At 46.1% G+C, this 12,237-nt stretch overlaps 1 protein-coding gene across 1 annotated transcript in view; it reads right to left on the reverse strand.

The window, feature by feature from the left end:
- Positions 1 to 3,544: 3,544 nt before the first annotated feature.
- The window catches only part of LOC307151791 (receptor-type tyrosine-protein phosphatase eta), a 112,006-nt gene continuing 103,313 nt past the window's right edge, over positions 3,545 to 12,237 (reverse strand). The window contains exons 17-25 of the mRNA XM_079859958.1: positions 7,484 to 7,528; positions 7,178 to 7,265; positions 6,914 to 7,004; positions 5,863 to 5,936; positions 5,617 to 5,751; positions 5,396 to 5,512; positions 5,123 to 5,283; positions 4,863 to 4,998; positions 3,545 to 4,664 (exon numbers count right to left, since the gene is read on the reverse strand). Coding sequence (XP_079716084.1) covers positions 4,533 to 4,664; positions 4,863 to 4,998; positions 5,123 to 5,283; positions 5,396 to 5,512; positions 5,617 to 5,751; positions 5,863 to 5,936; positions 6,914 to 7,004; positions 7,178 to 7,265; positions 7,484 to 7,528 — 979 coding nt within the window. The 3' untranslated portion in view covers positions 3,545 to 4,532. The remainder of the gene's footprint in view (positions 4,665 to 4,862; positions 4,999 to 5,122; positions 5,284 to 5,395; positions 5,513 to 5,616; positions 5,752 to 5,862; positions 5,937 to 6,913; positions 7,005 to 7,177; positions 7,266 to 7,483; positions 7,529 to 12,237) is intronic.

Below are 12,237 nucleotides of genomic sequence, written 5' to 3' on the forward strand. Positions count from 1 at the left end.
GTGGAAAGGAGTTTCGTGATCTGATTGGTTGAATTATACAGGATGACCGGGAGACGTGTGTCTCGCGTTCTTTAACTGTCCGCCTGGAAACAAATGCCGTGAAGCCAAAACCCCTCGTGGAAAAAGAACGCCGTCGTGTTTACAACTGTGACAATGAGCGCTTACCAGGATCAACTAAACGCTGGATATTCAAAAGTATGTAAAGTTTGCGGCTCCATTGTTGCGGTAAACTTGCACGTTCTTGAATGAATAATTTATTGCACGCCAATCTGTTATTGTAGGGACATCAACATTATATTTTCACGCACCTAAACATGCCACAGAACAAAACAAATTGTGATTAGTTGCGTTACATGTCAGTCAAATGTCCTCTTGGGTGGTCCTTGGCCAAGAAAAGCTGCGATAGAGTCCAGACCTTATGCCATCAGTCTGAAGGTCTGGCTAGGCGAGACTATTTAGAATGTCCTTTTTAATGGTCGCAAAGTAAGTTCAAATTCAAATGTAGTACCTACGCAGACAGTACGTGATTTCGGATGCACCGCGACTACACAGACACTAACAAACACGGGACACATGCAAGTATTAAAGGAGAAGTTCACTTTTAAAATGAAAATTCTGTCATCATATACTCACCCTCATGTTGTTTCAAACCTGTATGAATTTCTTTCTTCTGCTGAACAGAAAAGAAGATATTTAGAAGATTATCAGTAACCAGACAGTTTTTGGGTCCCAATGACTTCCATAGTAGGAAAAAAATATACTATGGAAGTCAATGGGACCCAAAAACTGTCTGGTTACTGATAATCTTCTAAATATCTTCTTTTCTGTTCAGCAGAAGAAAGAAATTCATACAGGTTTGAAACAACATGAGGGTGGGTATATGATGACAGAATTTTCATTTTAAAAGTGAACTTCTCCTTTAACAAAACAGAACTTTTGTCAGGAGATGGAAATGGAGTGGATATGTTTGTGTGTGAAACTAGCGTGCTAATGGTGTGCATGTGCACCTACATGGCCTCAGTGGGGAAAGGAGAAAAGAGGTGTGAAAGATGGTAGTCTCTACTCCTGTGTTATATACTCTAATTAATAATAAAGCTGCACTAAGATCCTAACCGCATCTTCTGATGATCTGACCCTCCAAAAACAGCGTCTGTTTGTACAAGAATAAAGTCCTCCGGCTGCTCTCGAATCGCTCTTGCTGTACTTTGATGGCATACGTCTCAGTCATGTGGTGTTGGCGCTGTCTTAAGCCGGACACAATTTCTAACCGGCATGCACTGCTTCAAGTCAGCCGCCGATCGGTCTGCGCAGAGCTGCATGAAGTCGAACAAGCCTATAGCCACTGGAGATGGAGACCCATGTAGAGCTGATGAGCCAAAGAGCCCACGCAATACTGCTGGCACTGGACCAACCAACGTGGAGCTGTAGCGACGAGCATCAGAGGTGGAGCCAGGAAGCCTGAAGACTGAGGCAGAGGGAATGAGGTGGAGCCGGGGGGGGGGGGGGGGGGGGATTGGGGGGAGACGGGGCTGAAGGTGCAGGCAGGACGATGTCTGACCAAGGAGGAACCGGTGGGATGAGGGAGACCGGTGGAGCCATGAGGATGATGGTTTCTGGTGGAGCCGAGGGAGGGAGGAGCCGAGGCAGACCCGACTTGTCAACAGGCCGCAGTGGAGCGACGGGTTCCGAGGCTGGAGGCCAAGCCAGGGGATCCTCTGGGCTAAGCGAGGCTGGTGGCCTGAAGAACTGATGCAGACCCAGGGGAGGCGGTGCTAAGGAACTTACTGTCAGAGAATGTGGGGAGAGAGGCTGGGAGGGTTCACATATGACATGGGGCTGGGCGGAACCAGCGGGGGAACAGGCGATTCAGGGCTACGCGGAACCAGCGGGGAAAGAGGATAATCAGGGCTGGGCAGAACCAGCGGGGTTTGGAGAGACAGGTAATTTAACTCCTCAAACACTTCCAATAGTTCCTTTAAATATCAGCGGTGGGGTTGTGGGTGGGGCTTTCCTCCCAGCCCTCGAACTCCACAAGCATTCCCTTAGCAGTTCACAGTATTGCTGGCTCACGCAACTGGTCAGACTCTCCTTGTAGATCAGGCTCCGGGGCGATGACACTCTCCATCTGTCTCGCAACTCCACCATGAAGCTCGCAGGCAGTGGATGGCTGGTCTCTGGACGTGGAGTGGGGCTGGTGTCAGGCCGATGGTGAACGGGGAATTTTTGTTCACCAGCACCCACTCCTCGAATGTGGCGAAATCCTTCTTTGCTGCTGGAAGGTGTGCCTCAGACCACTTGCTCAGGATGGAGTGGTAAAATACACAGAGCGAGCGGTCTGGGTTGTGTGTTGGGCATGCTAGCTGGATGAAGTCCTGAGTGTGGTCTTCTAGCGGACGGTCTCCCTGCTTCCGGCACAGGAGATGGACAGCAGGCAGGTCCATGAAAGGAAAAAAAAACAACAACAAATAGAACGGGGGAAGAAAAATGCCGCAAAACGTAACTGTTTGGTCCTAACGAGCAAAGGTAACAAACTGGCATACACTAAGCAACTGGGTTACAGTGAGCTTTTGCTCAAGGTGGAGCTGACTGCTGTCACCGGAGCTAAATGTTACTCTTAATGTGATAATGAGTGCTATTCTGTTCCCTCAATCCAAACAGTAAGTTTTATTACTTTTTTAAACAGGCCATTTTTTCTTTTTTCTACTTATGGTAATATCAGTATTGGCTAATTTAGATAATATGGAACCCATGGACATACCCATGTAGGGTACCTAACTCAAGCCCATTTCATGTCACCTACATTGGCTCCACAAATGTATTACAATATACTATACACCTTATGTGAAATGGCAGGAAGAGTGCTTGGGTATCCTTTAGTGGAATAAGGAGAAAAATTTTCTGCCATATTTAAAAAAAATATATATAAATGCACAGAGCACTTTAAATAACAACAAACCACTCCCGTTGAATAATCACAGTACTTTTTATATTTTTAAAAATGAATGTATTTGTTAGTGGTCATTGTTTTCAGCATGTATCAGAATCATTATCTATCATCATTAGATAAATTAGGTAAAGACACTTCCTATATGCAAGTCTTCATAAATAACGTCCATACACACAAATATGTTCACAAAAGATATAAAAGCAAGAAACAAATGAAATTGTGTTTCTTGAAGGGACCAGTGGGAAATGTAAGTGGGAAAGAGATTCTAGTGCAACTATTGTTCAAAAACAAATAAACCTGTTAAATAAAAGTATTGCAAGTGTTGATCATAGAAAGGTATAAACAGTAAAAATGGCTTAAACAATGCTTTATAAAATACAGGGTGGGCCATTTATATGGATACACCGTAATAACATGGGAATGGTTGGTGATATTAAAGTCCTGTTTGTGGACTTCTAAATGGCCACCATGGTCACCACCCATCTTGAGGAGTTTGCCCCCTCACATATACTAATGTGCCACAAACAGGACTTTAATATCACCAACCATTCCCATGTTATTACGGTGTTTCCATATAAATGGCCCACCCTGTATATTTAAGCAATATCACACAAGTAAGAGTGCGGGTAATCACAGAAGCTAAGTTTAATAACATTACAGTTGTGGGTGTAATCACTTTTCAACAAAGTGCAGTAAATAGAGCATAATATAATATAGAGTAACTTACATTTCAGACATAATTTGGGAAGTTTGTATGGCTGTACTTGTATACTAAATATTAGCTCTCTAGGAATGCTGCTTGTCTAATCAAATAAGTCTGAAACTACAGTAACTGTATAAAAACAAAACACAATGTAAATTACAAATCTTAAGCAAATGCTCATATCCAGCACAGCAGGTTGAACTTTGTGCACACAGCTAAACCCTTAAAAAACAACAACAAAATAGTAATAATAATCATAATAATAATAATAATAAAAATGTCATATTTTCGTACTTTCTAAATATGTCTATAACAGCACAAACACATTCACATTTTCATGTGCATTGACAGGTTGGGAGTGCATCTAGTGTGGAAAAAGAAAAATCATTTTGTTACTGCTCTAAATGGTTATATAATGGTAGATACTGTAATTCCTTTAAATAACATTGAAGAGATGCACATTTTATAAAACATGGGATCTCACAGATGCCTCTATGAGCAGATACAATCATGTCAGTACTAAAATGTACAGGGGTTTGATATTGCAGAAAATATATCATGTACAATTATTCAAATAATTCTTTTGGACATGTCACAGTATAAAAATAAAGATCTCTTGATTGAAATATAAATACAATTACTTGCACATTATTTGCTGTTTACTTCAAAATTAACATAGAACATGTTGCATTCTTTCCAGTGTAATCTCTTAAATATATTTCTTAAATTTAAAATGTTACCCAAAGTTTTTGGGTATTGCGCAAGAAAATAAATTACAGTTGAACTACTGTAAATGTAAAGTGTGAATTTCATTATTTTTAAAGCAAATTTGAAAATACTCTTTTAAATATGCTCTGAGGGCCATCTTCAGGCCGTATACAGTTACAATTTTAAATATTTTACATTCTGATAGATATTCAGTGCTTCGTTGTTCTGGTAAATTAAGTCCACGTTGGTTCCGGTTCTTGCTCGAATGATGTCATGCGCACACTGGTGGAGGTAAACATACTGCTCCTGTTGTAGAAAAACATAAAGAAAGAAAAAGAAAACATAGAATAGTGTAAAAGTATAAGTCTCCTTTACTATAATCGACAGTTCCTTTGTGGAAGTCAAATTCTATCAGCTCCAATTTCTATACTCATTTAAGGTCATCTGTGTCACTTTTATAAAATTATAAATTCTGATTTCAAATCCTCTAAAAACTGGCCTTACCTCAGTCTGGACCATAAGAGCCCTGTGCATGCGCATATCATTAACAATTCCGTAGATGTCCACCGTGCTTTCTCTTTCAATCTGGAAAATCAGTTCGTCAATGGCAATGAAGGTCCCTGTTCTTCCCACACCAGCACTGAAAAATTCAGAAGGTCAAACAATGAGATGAAGGTTTAATCAAACGAATGGCAAATTTAATATTTGATGTTTGCATTGCAATATAAATTCATGAATGTTTTGTTTATAGGAATCTCATTTACCTGCAATGCACCACAGTTGGAGAGTGGCGTGAGTACTGGTCCATGTGTTCCCTCACCAGGTGTCTGAAATCAATGAGGACTTCAGTGGTCTCTGGAACTCCGTGATCCGGCCACGCTGTGAAGTGGAACTGGCGTACGTAACGAGTTTCTGCTGTTTTCACCTAGAGTGATCAATCATATTATTGTAAAATACTACTGATTTAATAACAACAAAAACAAAATTCACTCCTGTATGCTACTGAAAGTGGAAATGGAGGTATCAGATTTCTTCACATTTTTGATTCTGAAGTCTCTTATGGTCCAGCTGTCCAGTGGTATATCTGAGGTGGTCGTCACTGAGATGTTATGATAATGATGAGTCTCAGATGGCCAGTACTTCTCACATTTCACCTGGAGAAAATGACATGGATTGCTGGTTTGCTTTTCTCTGCATTTACATTTTCAACACTTTTCAATGTGGCTAATAATATTTCAATATAAAATTCTGAACTCACCCGTCCCTGCTCGTTGCATTTGGTCAGCATCACTATAGTGTAGACGTTCTTCTCCCAGATCATTCTCCAGAATTCATTCACTGTGACGGGCAATGGACCCTGAGCAGCTATAAACTCTTTTCTTGAATTGTAGCCCTGACCAAAAATAAATCAATAAATATGATTAGTGAAAAATGTATATATACAACATATCGAGAAGTCATGTGACCTGCTGAAAATTCCCTTTTGTACAGTATATGTACTCACCGGAATGTAGTTGGCATTGATGTAGTCATCAAAGGGGTTGCCACACATTGATAATCTCACTCTTGAAGAATCATCTGAAGAAGGAAATCATGATCCAATTAGTTTCAGTCAGTATTTATTTATTAAGAACTAAAAATGATGCATCTGATTTAGTATAAATTCACACTGTATCTGTATATCTGTCATGTTCTGTTATATTCCAAGAGCTCTTATTTTGATATTAAGTGATTTTCTGTTTTTCTCGGTTCCTGCGGTTTCTGATTGTTATCACCTGTGTCTAGTTTAGTTAAAGGAATAGTACGCTTAAAAATGAAAATTCTGTCATCATTTACTCATTACATCATTGTATGAGTTTCTTTCTTCTGCTAAACACAAAACAAGATATTTTGAAGAATGTCGATAACCTAGACAGTTGATGTACCCCATTGACTTCCATAGTAGGAAAACAATACTATGGAAGTCAATGGGGTCCATCAACTGTTTGGTAACCAACATCCTTCAAAATATCTTGTTTTGTGTTCTTCTTTTGTGTTCCTTGCATACAATTAGATCCACACATTAACTACTCTATCAAGAATCTGTAACAGTAGCAAACATCAACTGTTCGCTTCTTTCTGAGACTTTTAGGAGTGGGAAAATTTGAGATTCATGATACTAAAATAAAGCTACACTTGCACTGCAGTTGAATGTGGGCCAAATATTTTTGAATGAAATTGAAATGACTACAACAAAACACCAAACGTTACATTTTCAATTGAAATCTGAGTCTCGTCCATATATGGAAATGAACTGAAAATGTATCTGCTTTTCTGCAATGTGACTTCCATGTGAATAGTCCAGGTGCAATTCATGTAATTTTATATTCATCTGATTTGTTTTTATGTCAACTCAAAGTTCCTCATAATTCTGCACTAATGGAATTATTTGCAATAATGGAAATCTGCACAAAAAAACAGAGACTTGCTTTCTGATGATATTTTCATTGTGCATTCCACAAAATTTCACCACCTTTTAATACAATATGCAACAGTCAGTCAGTCAGTCTACTCACAAGGTAAAACATTTGTGTAACGATTCTTTGCCTTATTTTCAATAGACAGGGCGGCGTTCTTTGACTGCGCAGTTCCAACAGATTTCAACTCCTGCAACAACACAGCACTTCTTTAGACCTAGACTTTGAAAACTCTATTATAATTCATAAATCATAAGAGCAAATGTTTGATAATATATATATATATATATATATATATATATATATATATATATATATATATATATATTTGTTTATGTGTTTATATGTGTTTCCCATGTGTACCTCATAGTCTTCAGCAAAACCACAGTTGGAATCTGCATGTTTCCGCTTAAAATACTCATCATAATCTTCTATTTTTAAACCACTATTACTGTGTATGACAAAACAAAGAAATCATTGAGGACAAAAACCTACAAAAACTTAAAGAATATTTTTTACAACTTTAAAAAATAATTACAAGTATGTGGGTTCATAATACAAAGTTACTAAAATTGTATCTCTGGAAATAGAAAGTAAAAAATAATTCAGTTACACTTTTAAGTTTTGTCAAATAAATATTAATCTATCAAATATATCAAACAAAGTTACCTAATGTTGTGTACAGGGATGTCAGGACATTGTTTTTTGGTTTGTCTGGAACAGAGAGTAATAGAGAAATGATAATAAGATTACTCTGGATGACTTCTGTATATCTTGATCTCTGTCCAATCTTAATTTCTCGGATGATACTGGTAACGTCTCGGTTACGGATGTAACCCTCGTTCCCTGAGTGGGAACGGAGACGTTACGTCGGATGACGACGATTGGGGTTTCGCTTAGAAGCCTATCACCTTCGAGTATATAAAACGAGCCAATGGCAATGAAATGCCATGGGTCTGCGGAATTTGCATAGCGTAACTCCGCCCGCCGCAGGGGGTATATAAGGAAGTACGCTGCACAAATGCAGATATGTCTTCGCTGAGGAGCCGAGACTGGCCCCAGGCGTTTTTCAGCGGTACAGCGGAAGTGGCAGGAAGACGTAACGTCTCCGTTCCCACTCAGGGAACGAGGGTTACATCCGTAACCGAGACGTTCCCTTTCGTGGTCACTCCGAGTTACGTCGGATGACGACGATTGGGGTTCCAGTCTAATCACGCCACCTCGGCTGTCTTCCAGTGCCCTGCGTAAGTCTGAGCTCCCTGTTGTGAGACTAGCACGAACGAAGGAGTCCTACTTAACACAGGGATACCAAAGTACACTGGGAAGCATATCTCCAGAGAGAAATATGCAATTATGCCCAGCCATTGATGGGGGGGACTTAGAATACACATATGACCCAGAGGGCTGCATATGGAAAATCACTGGGGTGTCCAGCCGCAGGTGGAATTTTAAACCCCAGGGTGGCAAGGTGGCTTGCCAAGGGAAAGACACACGCTCACAAGGAGACTTACAGTGGAATACACATGTGGGGGTCGCCCAGAGGGGGAACCATGCACATGGAGGCACCTAGTCAAGCGCAAAAGCTGTGTTATGGAAATTGGCATAACTCAGGCGATGACGTAACCAGTGCTGGAGGAACTCAGAGCTTATCAGACTCACCTGAGAAGATGATCGCACGTATCCCGTCCGTGGAGAGGAATGGCGAGCAAGCGAAGACACCTGAGCAGAATCTAGCACCGGCTGGTTGAAGCGAGTACATGAGAAGAAACTGGCTCTACTCGGAGATTATAGAATCTCGCGAATGTGTTGGGTGTCGCCCAGCCTGCAGCTCTACAAATGTCTGTTAGCGAGGCGCCATGCGCTAGAGCCCAAGAGGAAGCCACACTACGTGTGGAGTGGGCTTTCACACCAAGGGGGCACGGACGACCTTGCTGCTGGTATGCCAAAGCAATGGTATCCACTATCCAGTGAGATAACCTCTGCTTTGAGAGAGCCTTTCCCTTCAGCTTCCCACCATGACAGACAAAGAGCTGGACTGAGGTCCTGAAACACCGCGTTCTGTCTACGTAAGCACGGAGGGCGCGTACTGGACAGAGCAGTGCCAAGGCTGGGTCTGCCTCCTCCAAGGGCAGCGCTTGCAGGTTCACTACCTGGTCTCGAAAGGGTGTGGTAGGAACCTTGGGCACGTATCCAAGCCGGGGTCTCAGGATCACGTGAGAGTTAGCCGGCCCGAATTCCAGGCACGCTTCGTCAACCGAAAATGCCTGCAGGTCCCCTACCCTCTTGATGGAGGCCAATGCAACCAGGAGCGCTGTCTTCATTGACAGGAACTTAAGCTCCACTGACTGTAAAGGCTCAAATGGAGCACTCTGCAGGGCAGTTAGAACCACTGAGAGGTCCCAAGAGGGTACGAGGGGAGGACGAGGAGGATTTAGTCTCCTCGCTCCCCTCAGGAACCTGACGATCAGGTCGTGCTTTCCCAGAGACTTACCATCAACTGCTTCGTGATGTGCGGCAATGGCGGCAACATACACTTTCAGGGTGGAGGGAGACAGCCTTCGCTCCAACCCTTCTTGCAGGAAGGAAAGCACGACACTGATCGGGCATTTCGTGGGTTCTTGATGTTTAGAAGAACACCAGTTGACGAAGAGGTTCCACTTCAACGCATAGGCATGTCTCGTGGACGATGCTCTAGCGGAAGTGATGGTAGCCACCACCGCAGGTGGTAGGGTACTCAAACCTGCCTCGTCCCGTCCAGGAGCCACACGTGGAGGTTCCAAAGATCGGGACGAGGGTGCCATAAGGTGCCCCGTCCCTGAGAAAGGAGGTCCTTCCTCAGAGGAATTGGCCAGGGAGGTGCTGTCGCGAGGAGTACTAGTTCGGAGAACCAGGTCCGGTTGGGCCAATACGGGGCAACCAAAATGACCTGCTCCTCGTCCTCCCTGATCTTGCGCAAGGTCTGCGCAAGAAGGCTCACTGGGGGAAACGCATACTTGCGTAGGCCCCGCAGCCAGCTGTGCGCCAGTGCATCCATGCCGAGCGTGCCCTCGGTCAGGGAATAAAACAGGTCGCAATGGGACGAGTCGTGGGAGGCAAACAGGTCTACCTGTGCGTCGCCGAACTGATCCCAAATCAGCTGGACCGTCTGGGGATGGAGTCGCCATTCTCCAGCGAGAGGCCGAACTCGAGACAGCTCGTCGGCCGCCTGGTTCAGGTGTCCCGGGATATAAATGGCTCGAAGCGACCTCAGATGCTTCTGACTCCATATGAGGAGGTGGCGAGCGAGTTGCGACATACGGCGGGAGCGTAGACCACCCTGATGGTTGATGTACGCTACTGTTGCGGTATTGTCTGATCGGACTAGTACGTGCTGGCCCCTGAGCAGCGCATGGAAGCGGTGCAGGGCGAGACGTACAGCCAGCAACTCGAGGCAATTGACATGCCAAAGGCGCTGGGGTCCTGTCCAGGAGCCCGCGGCAGCATGACCATTGCACATGGCGCCCCAGCCCTTGTTGGAGGCATCTGTTGATACAACAACATGCCGGGAAACTCGTTCTAAGGGCACTCCGGCCCGTAGAAAATTGAGGTTGGCCCACGGGGTGAAGGTCTGACGGCAGGCTGGAGTCACTGGGACTCGTGTTGCCATGCCCACCTCGGGACTCGATCGCGAAGCCAAAGCTGAAGCGGTCTCATATGAAGCAATCCCAGCGGCGTTACTGCGGCTGCCATATGCCCCAGGAGCCTCTGAAATAGTTTCAGTGGAACCGCACTCTTGCCCTCGAATTGGCGAAGACAAGTCAGCAGTGACTGCGCGCGCTCGCTCGTAAGCTGCGCGCACATGGCGACCGAGTCGATCTCCATACCGAGAAAAGAGATCCTCTGCACGGGGCAGAGTTTGCTCTTCTCCCAGTTGACCCGAAGGCCCAGACGAACTAGGTGCTGAAGCACTAGGTCCCTGTGTTCGCAAACCTGGTCTCGAGAGTGAGCTAGGATTAGCCAGTCGTCGAGATAGTTCAGGATGCGAACCCCGTGTTCCCGGAGGGGAACAAGGGCTGCCTCGACGACCTTCGTAAAGACGCGAGGAGACAGGGCTAGCCCGAAAGGGAGAACCGCGTACTGGTATGCCAGCCCCTCGAAAGCAAACCGTAGAAACGGTCTGTGTCGAGGTAAAATGGAGACATGGAAGTAGGCGTCCTTCAGGTCGATCGCTGCAAACCAATCCTGCGGCCGCACACACTGGAGGATGTGTTTGGCCGTTAGCATCTTGAACGGCAGCCTGTGAAGGGAGCGGTTCAAGACGCGCAGGTCGAGGATTGGCCGTAACCCACCGGACTTCTTGGGTACAATGAAGTAAGGGCTGTAGAAGCCGGACTTCATTTCGGCTGGAGGGACAATCTCGATCGCACCCTTCGCCAGTAGGGTGGCGACCTCCGCTCTCATGACAGGGGCATTGCCACCGACCATAGTGAAGCGGACTCCCCTGAAGCGGGGAGGAGATCTCGCGAACTGAATCGCGTAGCCGAGCCTGATGGTTCTCGCGACCCAGCGGGACAGTCTGGGAAGCTCTAGCCAGGCCTCCAGAAAGTGCACCAGCGGGGTCATACGAACCACAGACGTACCGTCGGTGGGGCAGCGAGGCGGAATGACCGGCACCGGCGAGGGTGGCATAGCGGCCCTGTGCGGGGGCACGGTCATTAACCGCGTCCTGCCAGAGGAGGCCAGGGGAGGGCGCGCGTCCCACGGGGGCGTGCTCTGGCAGGGGTCTGGCGACAGAGGGGGATGAGAGGAGCGTGGCCCGTGGGCGGCGCGTGCCATCATCCCGCACCTCTGGGACAGAGGAGGGCGGCAGTGGCGGGACCCGAGGGTGGCGCGCACTGCGGCCCTCGGACTCTGTCGGCTCAGGATTGGGGAATTCAATTCTGTCTTCAACCACATCAGAGTACTGCTCGTCGTTGGACGAGCAGCGGGGAGTGGAGAACAAAAGATTCTCCCCCGGCCCTCCACCGGGGGAAGGAGTGGCCCTGCTACCAGCTCCTGGGACAGAATTGAAGCCAACCCTGAGCAGCCCGTCTCAGGAGCGCCGCTTGGCCTGGCGTTTAGCGGGCGGCGGGGCTGGAGAGGGCTGTGGCGCCTGCCTGCGGCTCCCTCCACAACGCGGCCCGGGTGAAGGTTGCTGCTGGGGCGGGAGGGCGCCCTCGGCGGCGAGCAGGCTGAGAATTCTGTGCCGACGGCTGAGCAGCGGAGCGTCGGGGCAGAATGTGCTTGATAGCCTCAGTCTGCTTCTGGGCGGTCGAGAACTGTTGGGCAAAATCCTCGACCGCACCGCCGAAAAGGCCGGCCTGGGATATGGGAGCGTCAAGCAGACGAGTCCGCTCGGGCTCACACATATCAGCCAGGTTCAGCCAGAGATGTCTCTCCTGGAC

Source organism: Squalius cephalus (genome assembly GCF_949319135.1).
Source record: "Squalius cephalus genome assembly, chromosome: 23".
Taxonomy (NCBI): Eukaryota; Metazoa; Chordata; class Actinopteri; order Cypriniformes; family Leuciscidae; genus Squalius; species Squalius cephalus.